Source organism: Megalobrama amblycephala, linkage group LG18 (genome assembly GCF_018812025.1).
Source record: "Megalobrama amblycephala isolate DHTTF-2021 linkage group LG18, ASM1881202v1, whole genome shotgun sequence".
Lineage (NCBI taxonomy): Eukaryota > Metazoa > Chordata > Actinopteri > Cypriniformes > Xenocyprididae > Megalobrama > Megalobrama amblycephala.
Genome location: NC_063061.1, coordinates 30,058,976 through 30,078,387, shown reverse-complemented (window position 1 = coordinate 30,078,387; position 19,412 = coordinate 30,058,976). Strand labels below are relative to the sequence as shown.

The window sequence follows — 19,412 nt, the reverse complement described above, 5'->3', positions numbered from 1 at the left end:
TGTGTTATTGAATACAGAATGTATTGATCTCCTTTGAAATGTAACCTGAAATATAGCATCACTAACGCTCTCCTCTTTCATCCTAGGATGAGGTTCATTCCACCTCAGATTCCCCTCCTTCCTTTAAACCTCCTCCTCCCCCAGGGCTTCAGCACCGTCCCAATCGAAAATCCACACTTAGTAAACGTCCCTCTTCCAGCTCTTCCCAATCAGGCTTGTACTTCACCGCCCCTTCTCGTTCCCATACCAAAGAACCCAAGCACCCAAAACCACCCAAACCTCACACATCTCCTCCTGACACCCTCAAGATAGACGTCCCAGCGCCTCAGCTCTCAATCGTGAGTCAGCACCCTATCGGACCGTTCCCCCGGGTCCAGTCTCCTAGTAAGGTGAAACCTGCAGTCCAATCCTCATCTCCGAATCCTCCGCCCGCCCCTAATGTACCTGCACCACCTGGGCCGCCTCCTCCTCTGCCCCCCTGTCCAGATAAGCCCGCCCCTTCATCCCCAGCATCCAATCAGCATTTTGTCATGGTGGAGGTGCACAGGCCCAACGCAGAACCTGATGTGAACGAGGTGCGGCCGCTGCCACAGGCACGAGGTGAGACTGGCCAGATGTGATGTATTGTGAGACAGCTGCGAATATTTAATATATCATTAACCAGCTGTCGATTTCTATTCAGTTTAAATTTACACTCATTTAATGGCTAAAAAGTAATTATCCTCAATGTTCAAAAGGGAAAAAAAGATCAGTTCAGCCAGATAATAAAATTAACCATTTACTCACTTTCCTTATGTGTTATAAAATATAATAAATAACCAAAATATGGGTTTGGAAAAATAAAAAAATAATGTATGATTTTTTGGGAGAACTACTACAGCTGCAGTCATACAAGTAAATACACCTTGCAGAATCTGCTTGTTTTTTATGTTGTGCTGTCCTGAATAAAGGGGCGATCATCCATGTGCATGCAGTTGTGGGAGAGGAAACAATTTCATGCAAATTAAAAATAAGAATTCTGTCATTACTCACCCTCATGTCGTTCCACACCCGTAAGACATTCGTTCATCTTTGGAACACAAATTAAGATATTTTTGATGAAATCCAACAGGTTCATAGACAGCAATTTAATTACTACTTTCAAGACCTAGAAAGGTAGTAAAGAAATTGTTAAAATAGTCCTCGTGACTACAGTGGTTCAACCGTAATGTTATGAAGCGACGAGAACACATTTTGTGTGCAAAAACAAAACAAAAATAACAACTTTATTTAACAATTTCTTCTCTTCCCCGTCATTCTCCTATGCTGTTTACGTTGTATAGACAGTTCAGTGCTTCCTGGTTCTGCTTTAGAACAGCAGAAGAGCATTGGCCAAAGCTGTTCACATGAGCAGCATGACGCATGTGTGTGATGCTGATGCAGGAGCTGGCCAATAATAAGCCATCCTTGAAAGTGGTAATTAAATTGTTGTCTATGGAGGGGTCAGAGAGCTCTCGGATTTCATCAAATATCCTAATTTGTGTTCCAAAGATGAACTATGGTCTTACAGGTTTGGAACAACATGAGAATTAATAACAGAATGACAGAATTTTCATTATTGGGTGAACTAACCCTTTTAGTCTTGTTTTAAAATGTCATGTAGCGCTTTAGTCCAACTGAAATCATATAATGGCTGGAATACACTACACTTTTAAAATTTGAACAGATTACACTAAGTTACATCTTCTACTTGCTGACTTTTTAAATGAAGTTTACAAAGTGGAGTTTACCTAACACAGTGAACTAATGCAGAAATCATGTGCTTCATTGTTAGGCCATGCATGACAAATAATACTATTATCGCTACGTCCGAAATTGGAAACTTCCCGACTACATAGTATGCAAAAAAACTACACCAAAAGAGTAGTATGTCCGAATACGAAGTATTGGTAAAACAGTAGGCGAAAAGTCCCCAGGGAACCTGCTACTTCCGCCAAGATTCTGAAGTGCGCATTCAGTGGACACTTTACTATGAGGAGATGATTTATGAATGGAAATGGAGCGACGCAACTGATGCTGGTAGGTCACGTGACAACATGGTGGTGGATGTAGTACGTCTGAATTTCATGTATACAACCCATATTCATATTATATAGAACATACTTTTTTTAACAGTCGCAAAGAAAAATATAGCTGCAAGCAGCAGTTACGGGGCCAAGCACAAAAACGGCACAATAAGCCAGCCAACATGGCTGTGAGCATCAGACCAACTGCAACAGTGAGCAATTAAAGACCTATTAAGATCATTTTATGCAAAATAGCTGAAAAATGATAAAAAATGAGGATTTACTGGTTCATCACTTTCGACCAATAGGTGGCGCTGTGTCCAAATTGTTTTGGTATGGTCAGAGTGAGGTGACAATGACACTTGCAAAGTTTGGTGTCAATATGTCAAAGCACTGAAGAGATACAGCTTCAAGAGTCGTTTTTGCATCATGCCTCAAATTCGTTGCTCCGGTGTACGAAAATGATTTGACGTATTGACGTGAAATCCATAACTTTTTGTCGGCATGGTCTGAAGATGATTCGGTTCAAATTTGGTGAAAATCGGAACAACGGTCTAGGAGGAGTTCGAAAAAGTAGCTTTTTAAAGAAAAACAATACAGCGGACAGGAAGTTCAGCTAACTATGGCAAATTTAATATCATTGTTCTCAGCATGACCCACGGAATCTACTGAGACCAATTTCATTACAATCGGTTAATATAGACAAAAGTTATTAGCATTTTTGTAAATTTTGTTATAACTTTTGACCACAAGGTGGCGCTGGTCCGAAACTTCTCAGGCTCCTTCAGGACATTGGTGCTGATGACCCATACTGAGTTTCGTAACGATACGCTTATGCGTTCGTAAAATACAGCATTTTAGCACAAATTTCAAAATGGCCGACGGCCAAAATGGCCGAAGTAGGACAATTGGATATCATTCGACTCGGCATGATTCCCCGAATCCAACGAGACCAAATTTATGGTTTTTGGACAAACCCATAAGAAGTTATAAGCAAAAATAGCCATTTTTCATATCTCCGCACCAGTAGGTGGCGCTGCGCCAAAACACTGCATGGTGCCTCAAGTCATGCTTGTGATGACATGTACCAAGTTTGGTCTGAATATGATAAAGTGTTGCAGAGATACAGCCTTACTTCTATTATCGCAAGCGCTACGTACAATTCGTTCGTGTGTTTTTCGAAAACGGTTTGAGCAATCAACTTGAATTCCATAACTTTTTGTCAGCATTGTCTGAAGATGATCTGGTTCAATCTTCCTGAAAATCGGAGTAACGGCCTAGGAGGAGTTCGAAAAAGTAGGTTTTTCAGAAAATTCAAAATGGCGGAAAATTTTTCATGACGGAAAATGACGTCATAGGGTGCAATCGATTCGTCTTGACCCAATGAATCAGAGGAAAAAAGAATTTTGTTTCTAGCCCTTAGGGTTCAAAAGTTATTAACATAAACATGAGCGCAAATTTGGACAGCTGGTGGCGCTAGAGGGATTGAGTTAGAGACTCTAAATTAGCATTGGACACAGTTCAGACTGTCCTCTAACTGTGTGCCAAATTTCACAACTTTTTAAAATACGGTTCTATGGGCTGCCATAGACTTCAAGAGCGGAAGAAGAAGAATAATAATAAGCGTACGGAACGCCAACGGATACAATAGGTGCCTACGCACCTTCGGTGCTTGGCCCCCAATTAAAATTCAAATGTAGTACCTATTCAGACAGTATGCGATTTCAGAGCATATGTGTTTAAAATAAGCTCAAAATATTAAACATGTTTGATGTCCTTCAACTGGATGGAATCATGTGCTCATATCATATGCTACGTGAAATCTGTCAACTCAAATCCAAAATGCAAATCGGGCCAAAAAGTGTAGTGTATTCATACTTAAGTCTGGTTACTGCAGTGTTGGACTAACAGACCTAGATAATGCGATTGTAACTCAACTTCATCCAGGATGTATAAGTTAATCAGGCCTTGGCACTGGGCACATGCTCCAAAAGACAGAGGTGATGCGCATGTCTGTAATAATCCTTAAAATATTCCATTACTTGTTGTCATGCATTTTTGGACAAACAGATGGAGACTGCAACTCGACTACACAAAAACCCACTGTAGCTCGATTCTAACTGCATCTAAACCATCTCTGTCATCTTGCAGGAGGGACATTATCCCAGCTCTCAGACAGCGGACAGACCCTCAGCGAGGACAGCGGTGTGGATATTGCTGAATCAGGACGTCTCAGTAAGGATAGCAGCCCACGTCCCGCCCGCACCAGAGTCCCACGGGATGGGCACGGAGGAGGAGAAACATCTGCCAAACCGGTGAGACCGAGAGAGAGAGAGAGATGGATGTGAGAGAGTTAATGACAGTGACAGAGGGATGGTATTAAAAGTGTGAATGAGAGTGAAAGAGTGATGACAGAGGAGTGCAGTCACGTAAATCTGTTTCCTCCCCCTCCCTGTGACTGAGTGTGCTTGACTTTTAACAATTAATTTTCACTTTTCTTTTTTTGGTACATACATTTTCTTTAGTTTTTCTGTTCTTTCTTTGTGACTCATCCACTTCATCTCATCTCATACCACTGATCTTAACAGCTCTCTGAAAAACCAATCTCAGTGTGCTGAGTCAAGACACGTCCGTCTTCTTTTTGGCCGTCCTTTAGCTATAAGCTTCTCGGCTGTCTTATACGCATGAGCTGTGTTGTTGTTCTCATAGATTGAAATAATAGTGCTATCTGAGGACATTATGGTTGGGCATAAGCCACTTTCTGTGGCCTTATTTTAGGCTGCCAGACACAAAGCAATGTCTATCATCAAAGCCAAATGTGTCTTTGCTTCCTATCTCTGTTCTCTTTCATTCTCTCTCCCTCTCTTTGATTTGCTACTTTCCTGTCTCTCTTCTCTCTCTCCTTCTCTCTCCCAATCTTTCCCGTCCTGTCTCTAATCCATCTCTAAATCTACCTTGCAGCCGGGTCTGTTGGAGCCGACCTCCTCTCTAGTGAGGGTGGCTAAAAGCGCCAGCACTCTGGGCATTGCAATAGAAGGCGGGGCAAACACACGTCAGCCCCTCCCACGCATCGTTACCATACAAGTGAGTGGCCCATATAGTGTTCTATTATATACAGGGTTATATTATATGAAATAATATAGTGCTTGAGGTCGCTAAGATCACAAGCCCCCTCACCTCTGACAGCAGAAAGAACTGCAAATGTATACAAATGTTTTTTTTGAAAGAAATAGCTTGTTTGCAATCACATGACTCTGATGAACGAAATTCAGATGGAGGGCAGGAAGTGAAAAGTAAAATGGACGAGATTGAGAAAAGTCCATACTGTGCTGGTTTAGGATGGTATAAACAGAAAATCTCAACATATGTTGGACGTGGTCCTTATGCTAAGAAGAGGAGCTTGCCTGCCATCGAGGCGTTGGATATAGAGAATGTGAAGCTGCCGTCATGCCGTGTTCAGCTCTAGTCTGATTTGTTTATATCGTGCTGCCTTTCTGCTAGTGAGTTTAGGGCAGTATTTTGATTTTCTGTCGTGATTGTGAAAAATGTCGCCATTATAGGTCATTCATGCTGAATCGAGAATTGCAATAAGAACTCATCATAGTTCAGGGAAAAAACTGGATGGTGTAATACAATTTTTGCCTTTTCTATGTGTAAAAACACCAAGGGAAGCAGTTTGAGGAGGTGACAGGAAGACGCCGTATAGCAAATCTGATTACCCACTGCTTATCACTCAATAAAATAATCACCTAGCTGAGTATTTTTTAAAGTTTTGTATTTTGTTTGGTTTAATAATTAACATTACATTTGCGAGTATTAATTTCACTCGGCTTGTGAGTGAGAATAAGTTGCACGTAGCCACTTCAAAACTGTTCACAAGCTTCTATAGGTTTGATTTTGGTTGTCATTTGTTGATATAAATACAAAAAAATACAGTGTCGGTGTCTGTCCGTTGAATGTGACCCTCCGATTCTCCTTAGTGGCCATATGGGAAAGTTGATATTTACAAAGACAACATTAAAATAAAACTCCAAATGACATACAATGGGATAAAATAGCTTCTCTTCCCTGCAAAGGATACCATGAAGAATGTGAATATTTAACTAAGTCAAAAACAAAAAAGGTAAGCAGGTATTCATATTCATTTCAGTATCAGCAGACGCAAAACGCTATAAAAGGTGACAACTTTTAAAGTTAAAAAAACAATAAAAGTTTTGTAAACGCTAAAAGCTTCTTGTGGTTTCTTGGTTTGACCAATTTTGAGGAACCATAAATGACGCAAAACATAAGAATTTTGAGTTTGTGATAGCAATTTCTTCATAGAAAAATCACTTCCTGCCCTCCAGCTGCATTTCGTGCTACAGCAATGACGTCATGTGCAAACAACCTATTGAAGAAATTAATACTTTTATTCAGCAAGGATGCATTAAGTTGATCAAAAGTGACAGTAAAGACTTTTATAATGTTACAAAAGCTTCCTATTTCAGATGAATGCTGTTCTTTTGAACTTTCTATTCATCAAAGAATCCTGAAAAAAATTTTTACGCACCTATTTTCCACATTGATAAAATTAATAAATGTTTCTTGATCAGCAAATCGGCATATTAAAATGATTTCTGAAGGATCACGTGACACTGACAAGCTAAAGAAATTCAGCTTTGCTAACACAGGAATAAATTACATTTTTACTATATATTCAAATAAAAAAGTTATTTTAAATTGTAAAAATATTTCACAATATTTCTGTTATTTTGAATCAAATAAATGCAGCCTTGGTGAGCAGAAGAGACCTATTTTAAAAACATAATTTTTTGCTGTTTATTCTTTTTGTTTCATCTTGGATTTATACACCTAGTGACATGGATGCAGAAATGTACGGTGGCATTAAAAAAAAAATTAAGCTATGTTTAGTTTGTTCCATGAGCACATGTGTCCAATAATACAAGGGGTTACTGGGGTAAAGTAAGTAGCATTCAACTGGTCATGTAATCTCAACATGATAGCTCCCATGAGATGGCCCACTGCATGCAAAATAAAACGGCTATTAGGCTACTCATATGTGAGTAAACATGATTTTAAGATCTTATTGATTTGTTTAGAAATAAATCTTCTAAAAATGATTGCATTTACCTAAAATGCAATCAAATACCTAAATTACTTACCTAATCTCGCACCGTTTGTGCTACACACATGAACGACACTTCAAATTGTGAAGCTTGAGAAGAGACGTTCTATTACTTTTCATTTGATTGTCACCTGGATGATAAATGTGAGCAAGAATATCTAGGGACCAGAATATCGTAGAATCTTGTTGTTGGGCTTTTTTGAATGGGGTTAGTAAGCAGCCACCGAGAACAACCAAATAGCAACCTTTAAATTTCCCTTAGCAACAGGATAGCATCTTAACGAACATCCTAGCGACATGGTAAGCGCCACACATTTTCAATACTAAATCTGAGTATGAATCACAATAGTACCCTGTGGTTCTTCATATTGGGCGGCTGCCAGGTTTTACAGTTGATTTTACAATTTCAAAACCCTCAGGTCTGAAGCCGGTACGGAGCCTTAGACAATGACAGGCAAAAAATAAGTCCCAATCTTGAGATCACTGCCGTCAGTCATATGAAGGTCCATAAGAGGGCTGACAGCCTCTGAATTAAATAATGAGCACAGAAGCACAGCAGTACATGGTATAGACCTCCAGTTGTAAGCAGGTGTTGGTGTTTGACGCCATTGTGGCAGCAGGTTATTCTTGATTGTGTCATTTCTTTTACTAAAAATCTCAAGCACTCTGTTGAACAGGCTTGTGGGAATGCGTGCAATATGTAGACCGAGTTGATGATATGTAAATTGATCTCTGTGTTTCTGTGTCCACCCATGCTGGAGAGGAAATAATGTGTGTTTTAAGGAATGGGCTTCGGCTGTGAGAGACGAATGTGAAATAACAGTGCCACTGATTACAGTTGATTTAGCAGCAAATCAGCACCTTCTTAATAAAAGATTGAGAGATGAAGAGTATGGGCAGGAGAACAGGAGAGACTGAGAAAAAAATATATATATAAGAGCTAGTGAAAGTGAGTTCGAAAGAAAGGAAGTAATTGAAAGCGATCGTGAGACGTAGAAAGTGTGTCTGGGGAGGAGAGAAATGGATAGGCATGAGTGGGTTTTAATTACCAGGCGGCAGGCGGTTCATCAGCGTCATAATGAAAATCCAACAACAAAAGCGGCTGTGGATTAGATAATGTGGTGCTCTTTTGTTTCGATCAATATCAGGCATTGAATGAAAGAAGACAGGGTGCTGGTGAGATATAAGTGGGTGACTCTTGCATTTTAGCCTCCATTAGTTTACTACTTCCTGTTGCGTAAGTGATGTCACACTCTGAAGCAGGCTGACTCATGATCAGTAGTTTCATAAGGATTAAAAGGGTAAAATTGGGATTTTAGGTCCCAATTTTCCCACGTTACTTTTTTTTTTTTTTTTTTTTACGAAAATTCTGCATTTTAATTTTTGTGAATTCTTAATGGTTTAATTATATTTTAATAATCGAAAAGAATGTCTGATCAATTGTGTAACAAAACTAATAATTTATTATAATTTTAACAGCAAAAGTAATAATGTTCTAAGAAGTGTTTTTTTTTTTAATTCTGTGTTGTCTGTTTTCATTTTTCTTTTTTTGTGGTTAATGATTTAATACAAATTTATTATCAAATACGTAAATGCATAAAAAACATAAGAATTTCATTATTCTTTTCAATGTAATCAAATTAAATTTGAACGACTTTCATTTTTTTGGCAAACAAAGTGTTGCACAACAGAATTTTAGAGTTTAAATTATTCATGATTTGAGAAATCAACTTTTCCTTGAGTTTTTGATAGATAAGATGTCATCATACTATAAGAATATCCTGTAAGTTTCAGAACTGAAAACTTCCTTGTTAGTCCAGTAAAAGCTTTCATAGACACCAGGCCCAGTGAACGACTGATCTTGGAATGCGCCTATAGATAGGTGAAACGCCACATCCACAGAAGAAATCAACGCCTACTTCATCATTGCAACATTAGCCCCGCCCACTGGCGTGATAGTGAGAAGAGAGAAGAGCGACACAGGACAAAAATAACATTACCTTTCAAAGGATCCTAATGCTAGGAATATGGTTATTTATTTTCAACAATGTGAATGTCTCAGTTGGGCATTATTTATTTGTATTCGGTAAATTTCACGGTAGATTCTTTGGTAAATCAGTCGCATTTCAGCGCAGGCTTTGCAAACAGACTTTTATGTTACGGACTCGACAGTAATGCAACAACATGTCAGTAACTGTGTTAATTCTAATGCCTGATCTGAAATGTAATGATTCATGTACAGTCATATGTTCTTTGTCTATGTGTCAGTAAATCAAACCAGTGACTAAACGGTCAACTTCACGTTGTTTCTCTTAGTAGAATGAAAATAATCTGTTACTTAAATAGTGATTAAATTATATATAGAAAGTGATCAAAGAACGCTCCCTTTACAGTCACTGGAGCTGTCAATCAAACAGCGAGAGAGTGTAATACTTAGTTATTTCATATGCAAAGATGTCAGCCAATCACAGCAGTGGGCGTTTACACTGAGGTCTCACAGCAGACACGCCCCTTAAAACAGAGCGTTCAAATAAGAGGATTAAAATCAGGGTAGGAAAAATGCCTTTTATTTCCAAATTATGACAATTTTTGATGTAAGAAGCATACTAACTTTATAAGTGCACCCCAGGAAACATTATAAAACAACACAGTTCATGACCCATTTAAATTAAAACGGATGAAATGGATGAAAATTGTGTGATAGTGTTCCTTAAAAAAAAAATCAGGATTTAATAAACTGTATTATTATATTTAGTGTTATTACTTTACTTTAAAATGTACATTATTGTACATTAGTTATATATTTCTGTCATAATTCCCTCAAGCCAGAGAGCAGAATTTATGGAACATGATCAATATCCCCTTCAGCCTTTTCAGAATTGTTTACTTTGTTTACAAGTTAATTTCAGAGTTAAACAATGTCCCAAATCTCTTTAATGGTTAAAACTGGGTTTTCAGTAAATTATCAATCAGTTCTCCACCTGGGATCACTTAGTGATAAATTGATATAGAATTTTAATTTTCAAGTCCGCTGATTACACCCTTCTTTGATTTCCCAGTTGAAATGCACAAACAAATGGCATATATTCAACCTAAATTCAGTCTTTCTATCCCGAGCCAGATCTAATCTAAATACCAACCACACCAAACTGTGTGTGACTGTAACAGTATTTAGATCTGACAACTGACTTTTGCTTCTGTAAACGCAGCCAGTCTGTCACATTGCGTTAAATGGAAGTTTCTCAAACTATCTCTCATTCTCTTTCCCACAGAGAGGTGGTTCGGCTCATAACTGTGGACAGCTAAAGGTGGGTCAGGTAATCTTAGAGGTTAATGGAGTGTCTCTCAGAGGAAAGGAACATCGGGAAGCTGCACGTCTCATTGCGGAGGCCTTTAAAACCAAAGAGAAGGACTACATTGACTTCTTGATCACAGAGTTCAACGTGGCTCTATAGGACCGTTCGAGTCCCACGATGCTGACTGCGGAGATGGAATAAAAGAGCACTTGGATATACCGCAACATTTCTTGCCATGATTAACCCCCAGAATCCTGTTACATGGTACACTTCAGCTCATCCTCTCCTGTGATGTTTTGAAACCAGTCACTGTTTGAAAGGCCATCCTGTGTGGACCAACCCCATGTTGACCTTTCCAGCAAGAAAATGCCAGGATAGAGCAAAAGTTCAGTCAGTTCTGGCCGGTTTGTTTTAGATGATGAGACCATCTTTTCAGTTGGCTTATTCTTTGAGTTTCTATAATGAAATTTGGTCACCTGACCGCAATATGGCAAGAGACTCTTCATCAAGCTTGGATCTGTGTAGTGTTTTTGATACACGATACCGTCATGTTCTGGTGTGAGAGTCTGTGTGAACGTGTCATGGAAATCATCGTTGTTTTTTTAAAGTCATAGCTATTTTATAAGAAATATGTGCAAATGGATAAAATGTGTTTAAAACAAATATGTAAAGTTTAAGAGGTGGACATAACTACTGATTCTAGTAAATAGTGACTAACCCTATAGAAATTCAAAGTAATGTGCTTCTCACTACAATTTGCTGTGAGCAGAACTGCTGAAACATCTGTCATCTGCTTTTTTTTAACTAGTCAGCTGGTTTCAATGTTTGATTATTGTTTGTGCTGTTTTGCAGGTTTTTTTTGCGTCATGCAGTAATTACTAAACCATGGCAATCAGTCATTAGGACAGAAATGCTGGAGTCCTCAGAGACAGCTACTGTGTTCAAATACCTATAGTGAGCTGCCTACGTAGACAGCATTTTAAGACAGCATAGGCACTTCTGATGTGAAGAGAAGAGCTTGTTTCAGACAGATTTTAAGGCAGCAACATGTGCATCAGGGCTCAACAATAAGGACTGCTCACTGTCCCATTCCATTAAAAAATTTGGCATCATAAGTTTAATGTTTTTCAAATAAGTCTCTTATGCTCATTAAGGCTCCTTTTAGTTGATCAAAGATAGAGTAAAAATTTAATATTGTGAAATATTATTACAATTTAAAATTTAATTTATTCCTGTCATGGCAAAGCTGTATTTTCAGCACCATTACCCCAGTGTTCAGTGTCACATGATCCTACAGAAATCATTCTAATATGTCGATTTGCTGCTTAAAGGCACAATATGAAAGATTTTTATATTAAAATATCCAAAAACCACTTGCACAGTTATCTATTTCGTTCAGCTGTGTACTTACAATATCCTAAATGTCTCCAAAAATTTGTAAATTCAGAGAAATTCACAATTTAAATAGTGCCCGTCCCTCCCTTGTCACTTGTCAATGACGTAATATCTGCGTTATCCCTTGTTTCCTTGTACTGCATAATAACAATAACACAAGATGCGTCACTCGTATTATTATGAATGGGAGAAAGTGAAACGCGCAATATGGCGGAATAAGTTCCGCCTTCTAAATAAGAGCAAATCGCCGATTGGGAAAGTCATCGCGTCACTGCAGCGGCCGTTAGAAGCTCCGGTTTCTATAGAAACAGTCAGACGCGCGCCTTCGAAATGAGGCACAAGAGACGCGCATTTAGGACTGCGCATGCGCATTAGGTTGATCCAGCCTGAAAAATACCGTTTTTTGTCATGATTCGAGCGTTTAGAAGCAAAATTTATGAGACAGTTGTTGTCAGATTTCATTGGTGATTTTAAATATGAAATTTAATCGAAAGCTTGGCAAACAGCTATATAGAATTTGATGTTTCCCCATTCAAAGGGATAGGAGCTGCACTTGGATGCCCGAGAGGCATTTCAAAGATGGCCGCCGAGTGAAATGGCTTGTCTTAAAGGGACTTTGATAGTAACCATGGCAACAGACGTTGTTTCGTTCAAACATTATGGACCATGGCAAGCAAACTTTGGGACAAAAGGAGAAATAAAACGAGGATCAATATTGGTGTGGTGTTTCCGAAATGGTGAGAGCTTTGCGACAACTTTGACTTGACAGAGACGCCGCTAGACGAGGTAAGCAAATGTACATAAGACAAATCAATGTTATATGGCTCAACATGATGAAATGTTAGAATATCATCAGTATGATATTCTAATATTGATCTAACTTACTGTTAGTCTCATACAGCCAACAAGCTAATACTCAGAATAACATTACAACTTTAAACGCATTCAAATGCAGTTCAGTATGATAGTGTAACGTGAAACCAAGTGAAATAGCGCTGCGTTACCTCACAATTTTCAAATTGGTCAAATAAACTGACCTGTATGAGAAATATTTCAGCTTTGCAAGTAGTTCGTAGAATGAAATATACTCGTTCCTTTATATCCCCTGGGACTCGCGTGTGGCACTGATATCTGTCTCTCATTAGCAATTGCGCCCGTGATTCTCGGCCACGCCCTGCTTTACCACAGTTATGTTAAAAACATGAATGCATTCACTCATCCATAAACATTATTAGATCCATCGGAATGACAAGTTTCATGATTCCACACTCATTCACTGCGTCATCAATCTACGACTATTTTGAAGAGATTAGCGACCCCTAGCGGCGAAAAAAAAAACATACTGTGCCTTTAAGAAACATTTATTATTGTTCTCAATGTTGAAAACAGTTGTGCTGCTTAATATTTTTATTGAAACCATTTTTTTCCAGGATGCTTTGATGAATAGAAAATTCAAAGATGTTTATTGTCGCTTCTGATCTATTTTAGTATTATTTCTTTCAAAAACAAAAATCTTACTGACCCCAAACTTTTGAATAGTAGTGTATATCATTATTTTCCAATAAAATTGTATTTGAATTTATGGTTGTCTTGGCATTTCCTGTATTATAATTATATTATATAATTATATTAACTGTATAATTTCTAGCTATTATTGCCAATTTTTTGTAAAAAATAAAAATAAATAAATAATAATAATTAGTGTATGATGAAAATGTAATTTTATAATAAATTATATTTATTATAAATATATTTTAATATTTATTTATTTAAATATTACATGTAAACTTTGTATAAATTAATTATAAAAGTAAATATAAAATATATATTTAAAACAAATATACATTTTTTGTGTTGGGACCAGTAAAAACATTAGCAGGGAAAGTAGAAATCGAAACTACTGGCCTGACCTGGACAGCAGGACAAAAAACTTACTGTTGAGCTCTGATTTCTATCCTTCACTTAGAAGGCAATCTCAGAATATGAGATGTACAAAGCAAGAAAAATATTGGATATTTGAATATTTAAAAAAAAAAAAATATTTAAAAATCTATGGTTCAGTATTGCTTAAAAATATTCAGCCTAGCAGCATACTAATGCCAAACTATTTAAATTAATTGCAAATCGAGTCTCCTATTCAGTCTGTACATGCTATTGGAGTTTGTGCCTACTTAGATAACTCCAAATCATTTAAAAGGATAGTGCACCCAAAAATATAGGTAAAAGACAGTTGATGGACCCCATTGACTTCCATAGTATTGAGGGGGAAAAATACTATGGAAGTCAATAGTGACCATCAACTGTTTGGTTACACACATTCTTCAAAAAAAATTTTGTTCAGCAGAAAAAAGAAACCCATGCAGGTTTGGAACAACTTAAGGGTGAGTAAATGATGAAAGAGAACTTTCATTTTTGGATGAACTATCCCTTTAAGTTACAGCTAGGATGCTTCCTATATAGCCCACAAGACAGCAAGGCAGCTCACTAGGTTTTGGGAAGAAACTTTGACAACATGCCAGCATTGTGAGGAGTCTCAGAATGAAAAATCCTTTCAGATTTATTTAGATGGAGCGAGAAAATGAGGAGACCCTTTATCCAGTTATGAGAGGCAAAGCAGAAACTTGACATTGCAATCAGAGACAAGCAGCCATTGAAACTAATGAAAAGTTTAGATCTTCCGCGAGGGATCTGATTGATGCATTTAGAAAAAGAAGAGAAAAAAAAGTTCAGACAGGGAAGAGGTGGCGACACAAAGCAACAATGTGTCAGTCAAGTTATATAAGAGGGAACGAGTGGGAGAGGAAATTGAGAAATGGTGTTATTGTAATGTGTGTGTGAGCGTCTGGCTTTGAATGCTGAGGCAGTGTGTGAAACAGTTCCACAGAGCCGATGAGTGTGTGTGTGTGTGTGTGTGTGTGTGTGTGTGTGTGTGATCTACTTGAAGCTTTGAAATATTGACTAGTGCAAGCACAGGACTGCTCATTCCCACCTGCCCACCTTCTCTAATATGACAGCCCACCTAGATCACATGCGCCACCATTTTCACTCCTCTCCAAACCCTTACACAGTGTGTTGCTTGTTAGACTCAGACATTTGAACAGTGTATATATGGTATATCTATATATTTTAAGTAAATTATTTGTAAGAAATGAATGATGATCTTGAAATCTTTTCCTTTATGTACCTGAGGTGCTCAGAGGAAAAACATGCAGGCAAGTCATCTAACAAACCTGATGGATATTTGTTTTATCCTCATCTTTTTTACTTCCCACAGTTGGGTATATGTGCACTTGAATAAGTCATCTGAATGCAGTAAAGCATTTATCCAGTGAAATCTTCTTCCTTGGAAAAAGTTCAGCACACACCTGTCTGACAGCATTAGGAATGACATGTACTCTTTTGTCAAAGTATTGCTTCAGTGCTCATCCCACGGAGAACGTTCATGGCAAAGTCCTCAATGCACAAAGGTATCAGAATGAAAGGTATCTAAGGAGGGGGGGAGGGGTCTTTGCAGCAGCATCTCATCTCACCGATGCAGCTCTTCATATGGAGATCAGTCCTGTGTAGTTCATGTGTGGAGCTGCTGGGTTTTTTTATTGGTGGATGGGAACACAGATCAAAGAACAGAGCATGTCTGACCGTACCGACCTTCAGATACATATAAACATACTCACAAGCAGTGTTGGGGAAAGTTACTTTTAAAAGTAATGCATTACAATATTGCGTTACTCCCTAAAAAAGTAACTAATTGCGCTACTTAGTTACTTTTTATGCAAAGTACTGCATTACGTTACTTTTGTGTTACTTTTTCCTCATCTGGGATAGGCTGTCTGTTTGTTTGTTTGACAAAAAACAAACAATTTTCTATTTTTGGCAAATGTAAAGGCCCTTTCACACCAAAAGTGAAATGAATAAGCCTCAGGCGGAAGAAAATGCAAATTCACACCTCTACAGTAGAGGGTGCAGCTCAAACAAACAAGCCTTTCAGCCGTGCTGCTACAGCAGGAGAAGTGAATGAGTAAATGTCTACTAAAACTAGTCTAGAATAAGCATCATGTTCACACTGCGCACACAACACCTCTGCACTCCCGATTTTTCTCAACATGGGGACAGGAGAGGTGTCAGTCAATAAATGGGCAAACAAAGTAACTTGTGTTTCTTATTTGAAAAAGTAACTCAGATATTTTGTTGTAAATGTACTAGTTGCTTGAAAAAAGTAATCTGATTACACAACTCACGATACTTGTAATGTGTTACTCCCAACACTGCTTCCCAAACAGATTTGCATACTCAAGATCGCATGTTCAGGATTCAGCCTCAATGTCTTAAAACATTAAATTATGCTTATTTGTTGATTGCCAACTTTATAGCTTTTTTATTTTTTTGTTCATTTTCAATGAGGTTCACAGTTTTTGTAACCTTGTTAAAGGACTAGTTCACTTTAAAATGAAAATTACCCCAAGATTTACTCACCCTCAAGCCATCTTAGGTATATATGACTTTCTTCTTTCTGATGAACACAATCAGAGTTATATTAATAAATATCCTGAGCATTGCAGGCTTTACAATGGCAGTGAATGGGACTAACGAGTATGAAGCTCAAGAAAGCTTCCATCCATCATAAACGTACTCTGGCTTCCGCCAGATCACCTTCCGTATTCAACTTGGGAAGAAAGTGTAATGCCTCTCGCAGTTCAAAATGCTTATGCTACATCCTACACCTTCCATATTCAACTTACGAAAAAAGCCTAACTGACGTTGCATCAGTTACACTTTCATCCTAAGTTAAATACAGAAGCCGGTAGGGCTGGACGATTAATCGAAAAGTAATCGAAACCGAAATTCAGAACCTCTAACCGACGTAATTTTCCCATATCGGTTATTTCGGTTTTTTATCCTTTTAATACTTCCCCCTTAAAAACATAAGTGCGTGTGTAGCCACGTGACTCCGCCCAGTCCAGTCAGTGGCATAAAAGCAAAACACGGAGGTGAACGCCGGTTCAACACATAGTGATGGCGCGCGAGCGGTGAGCCTTGCGTCTTGACTAAACTTTGTCAGTTGTATTTGTTTTATGGTTTGGACATTCGAGCGATTAGACGATCGGTTGTGTATTATTATATTGAGCTACCGCGCTCGCGCAGCTGCATGTGGCACGAACACTCCTGCAAACAGCTGCGCAAAACGTGAAGATCGCGCGCACACAGAGGAACGCAGAAACTTGTTGTCAGCGCTGTCCTAGGCTGTGATTTATCACTAAAATAGCTTAGAAACTCAAAAGTTATAGCATCTATTTTTTCTACTTTTGAAGGAACTATTTACAACCCACAGCTTCACAATTAATAGAGACGGTATGACTAATTCACACACGCAATCACTACTGGTACTGTGCTAATTTATCTTTATCTGATTTACAACGAGCAGAAACCTGTAAGAAATGTTACAAACCATAGATAAAATAACTGCTGATAGTGAGCTATGATGTCAGATCACTCTTTCAACAGGAAAAAAAATATCCCACCTTAATAATCAATCATAGGCTATTTACAGTACAAACCTTGTCAGTGAACTATGAGGGCAAAAAAAAACAAAAACAAAAATCAGAAATAAAATAATCGTTCATTAATCGTAATCGAGGTAAAATGTTCAATTAATCGAGGTTTTGATTTTAGGCCATAATCGTCCAGCCCTAGAAGCCGGTCTGGTGGAAGCTAGAAATTTTACTTTAGAACTTGTTTAATATGGATATTTTTCTTACACAAACACATCGCTTCGCTTCAGAAGGCCTTTATTAACCCCTCGGAGCCGTGTGGAGTACTTTCATAACGGATGGATGGATTTTCTTCAGCTTCATACTCATTGGTCCCGTTCACTGCCATTGTAAAGCTTGGATGCGTCAGGGTATTAATATATAACTCAGATTGTGTTCATCAGAAAGAAGAAAGTCATATACACCTAGGATGGCTTGAGAGTGAGTAAAACTTGGGATCATTTTCATTTGAAAGTGAACTAATCCTTTAACAAAAGTACAGTTCAATGTAATTATCAGTAACTAAGTTTGGAGTAATTGAAATATAATAAAATATTAGATGAAAATCTTAAAAACTTTTAAATGTTATGTGAACTAACTTATTTGAAATACTAAATTTACTAAAACTTAAACAGAAATTAAGGCAAATTAAAGCTAATAAACATGACAAAAGCACATAATAAAATTACTAAAATAAAAATGAAAATATTAAAATAAAAGAATTATTTTTTCTTTATTAAAAAAATGAAAAAAAAAATACACCAGAATTATTAAATGCATTGCAGATTTACTCTAAAATTAAACTGTCATGCTAGTTTGGAACAAAATGTTATTAATAAAATTATATTAACATGTGTAACAGGGTTGAAGGTTGAGCTGGACGAATACAGTCAACTCAACATATTTATAAAAATGTATAAAATTGAATGACAGTACTTGGATGTCAAATTGTTAAAGAATACGGCAGGAAAATCATGTAGTAGCAGGTTTGTGAACAAGATAAACAGCTAAATATTATGGTTTGGACATTAAAATGTGTTAATAATAATTAAAGATATTTTACTACAATGAATGTAATTGATTGAACATGTTAAAATTGTGATTTTTTTTTTTTTTTTTTTTTTTTAAATTCTTGGATACCATTAGTAAGGTCATGACCTGTGAGGCTGGACAGGCCAAATTGCATTTGGTGAAGGATATAATGGATAAAAAGGGACACTTAAGTAAAGTGTATTTGTGGAGAGTGCCAAATGCAGGTTTAGATGACTTTTCAAAACTACATTTATGACTTCATAAGTGGCATTCCCAAGTGAAGAATATAAAGTTTGAGACCCTTCATCTTGCTGATATCTGCTGGTGTCGTGACTGACAGCATTTGAGAGACATTTCTGCTTGAGCTCTCTATACTTGACCTGCATTCAAAATAATGCCCTCAGAAGCGCTGATGTTTTAACATCGGCACACTATGCTGAAATCTCATTTCCCCAGAATCATGTTTAGTCATTTTATTGTTATTTTATTCCTTTTACAGTTGTTTTACCTGAACCCGCTGCCTTTGTTCCTCTGTCTGCCTGCCTCTTGTACAGTTTAAAGAAAAGACTACACAACCATGGTATTTATACAGAAAGTGTGTTTTATTTTCCAATAAAGATAAAGTGCAGAAAAAAAGAAAGAAAAGTAACCCCTTTGTCTTTCCATTCTTCATCTCCCCCCCATTTCTGGTGCTTTGTGGCAGGTACAAATCTCATTAACTATAATCAGTGAGATAACAAAAATTAATAGGCCCTCACTAAAATATGAAGTAATTCCCTAGTAGCGTGCCTTCCCATTTGATCAAACCAATTCATCCACACGCACACACACACACACAGACAAACGCATGATTATCAGGACTGGTTAGTTATCTGCGAACAGGAGTCATCTTGTGGTTTCTCATTCATTAGGTGTCAAAGCACAGAGAAAAACCATTAGAGGTGTACAACACAAACAGGAAGCCTCATTAACTATATAGCATATGGCTGGA

At 37.6% G+C, this 19,412-nt stretch overlaps 1 protein-coding gene across 3 annotated transcripts in view; it reads left to right on the top strand.

Annotated features, from left to right (window-relative positions):
* Positions 1-12,127, top strand: part of whrna (whirlin a) — a 62,864-nt gene extending 50,737 nt beyond the window's left edge. For 2 of the 3 annotated variants that reach the window (XM_048167031.1, XM_048167030.1), the window contains 4 exons: positions 87-600; positions 4,197-4,360; positions 5,007-5,129; positions 10,443-12,127. In XM_048167031.1, coding sequence (XP_048022988.1) covers positions 87-600; positions 4,197-4,360; positions 5,007-5,129; positions 10,443-10,625 — 984 coding nt within the window. In that variant the 3' untranslated portion in view covers positions 10,626-12,127. The remainder of the gene's footprint in view (positions 1-86; positions 601-4,196; positions 4,361-5,006; positions 5,130-10,442) is intronic. The other variant, XM_048167032.1, reaches the window with a different exon arrangement.
* The last annotated feature ends 7,285 nt before the right edge of the window (positions 12,128-19,412 follow it).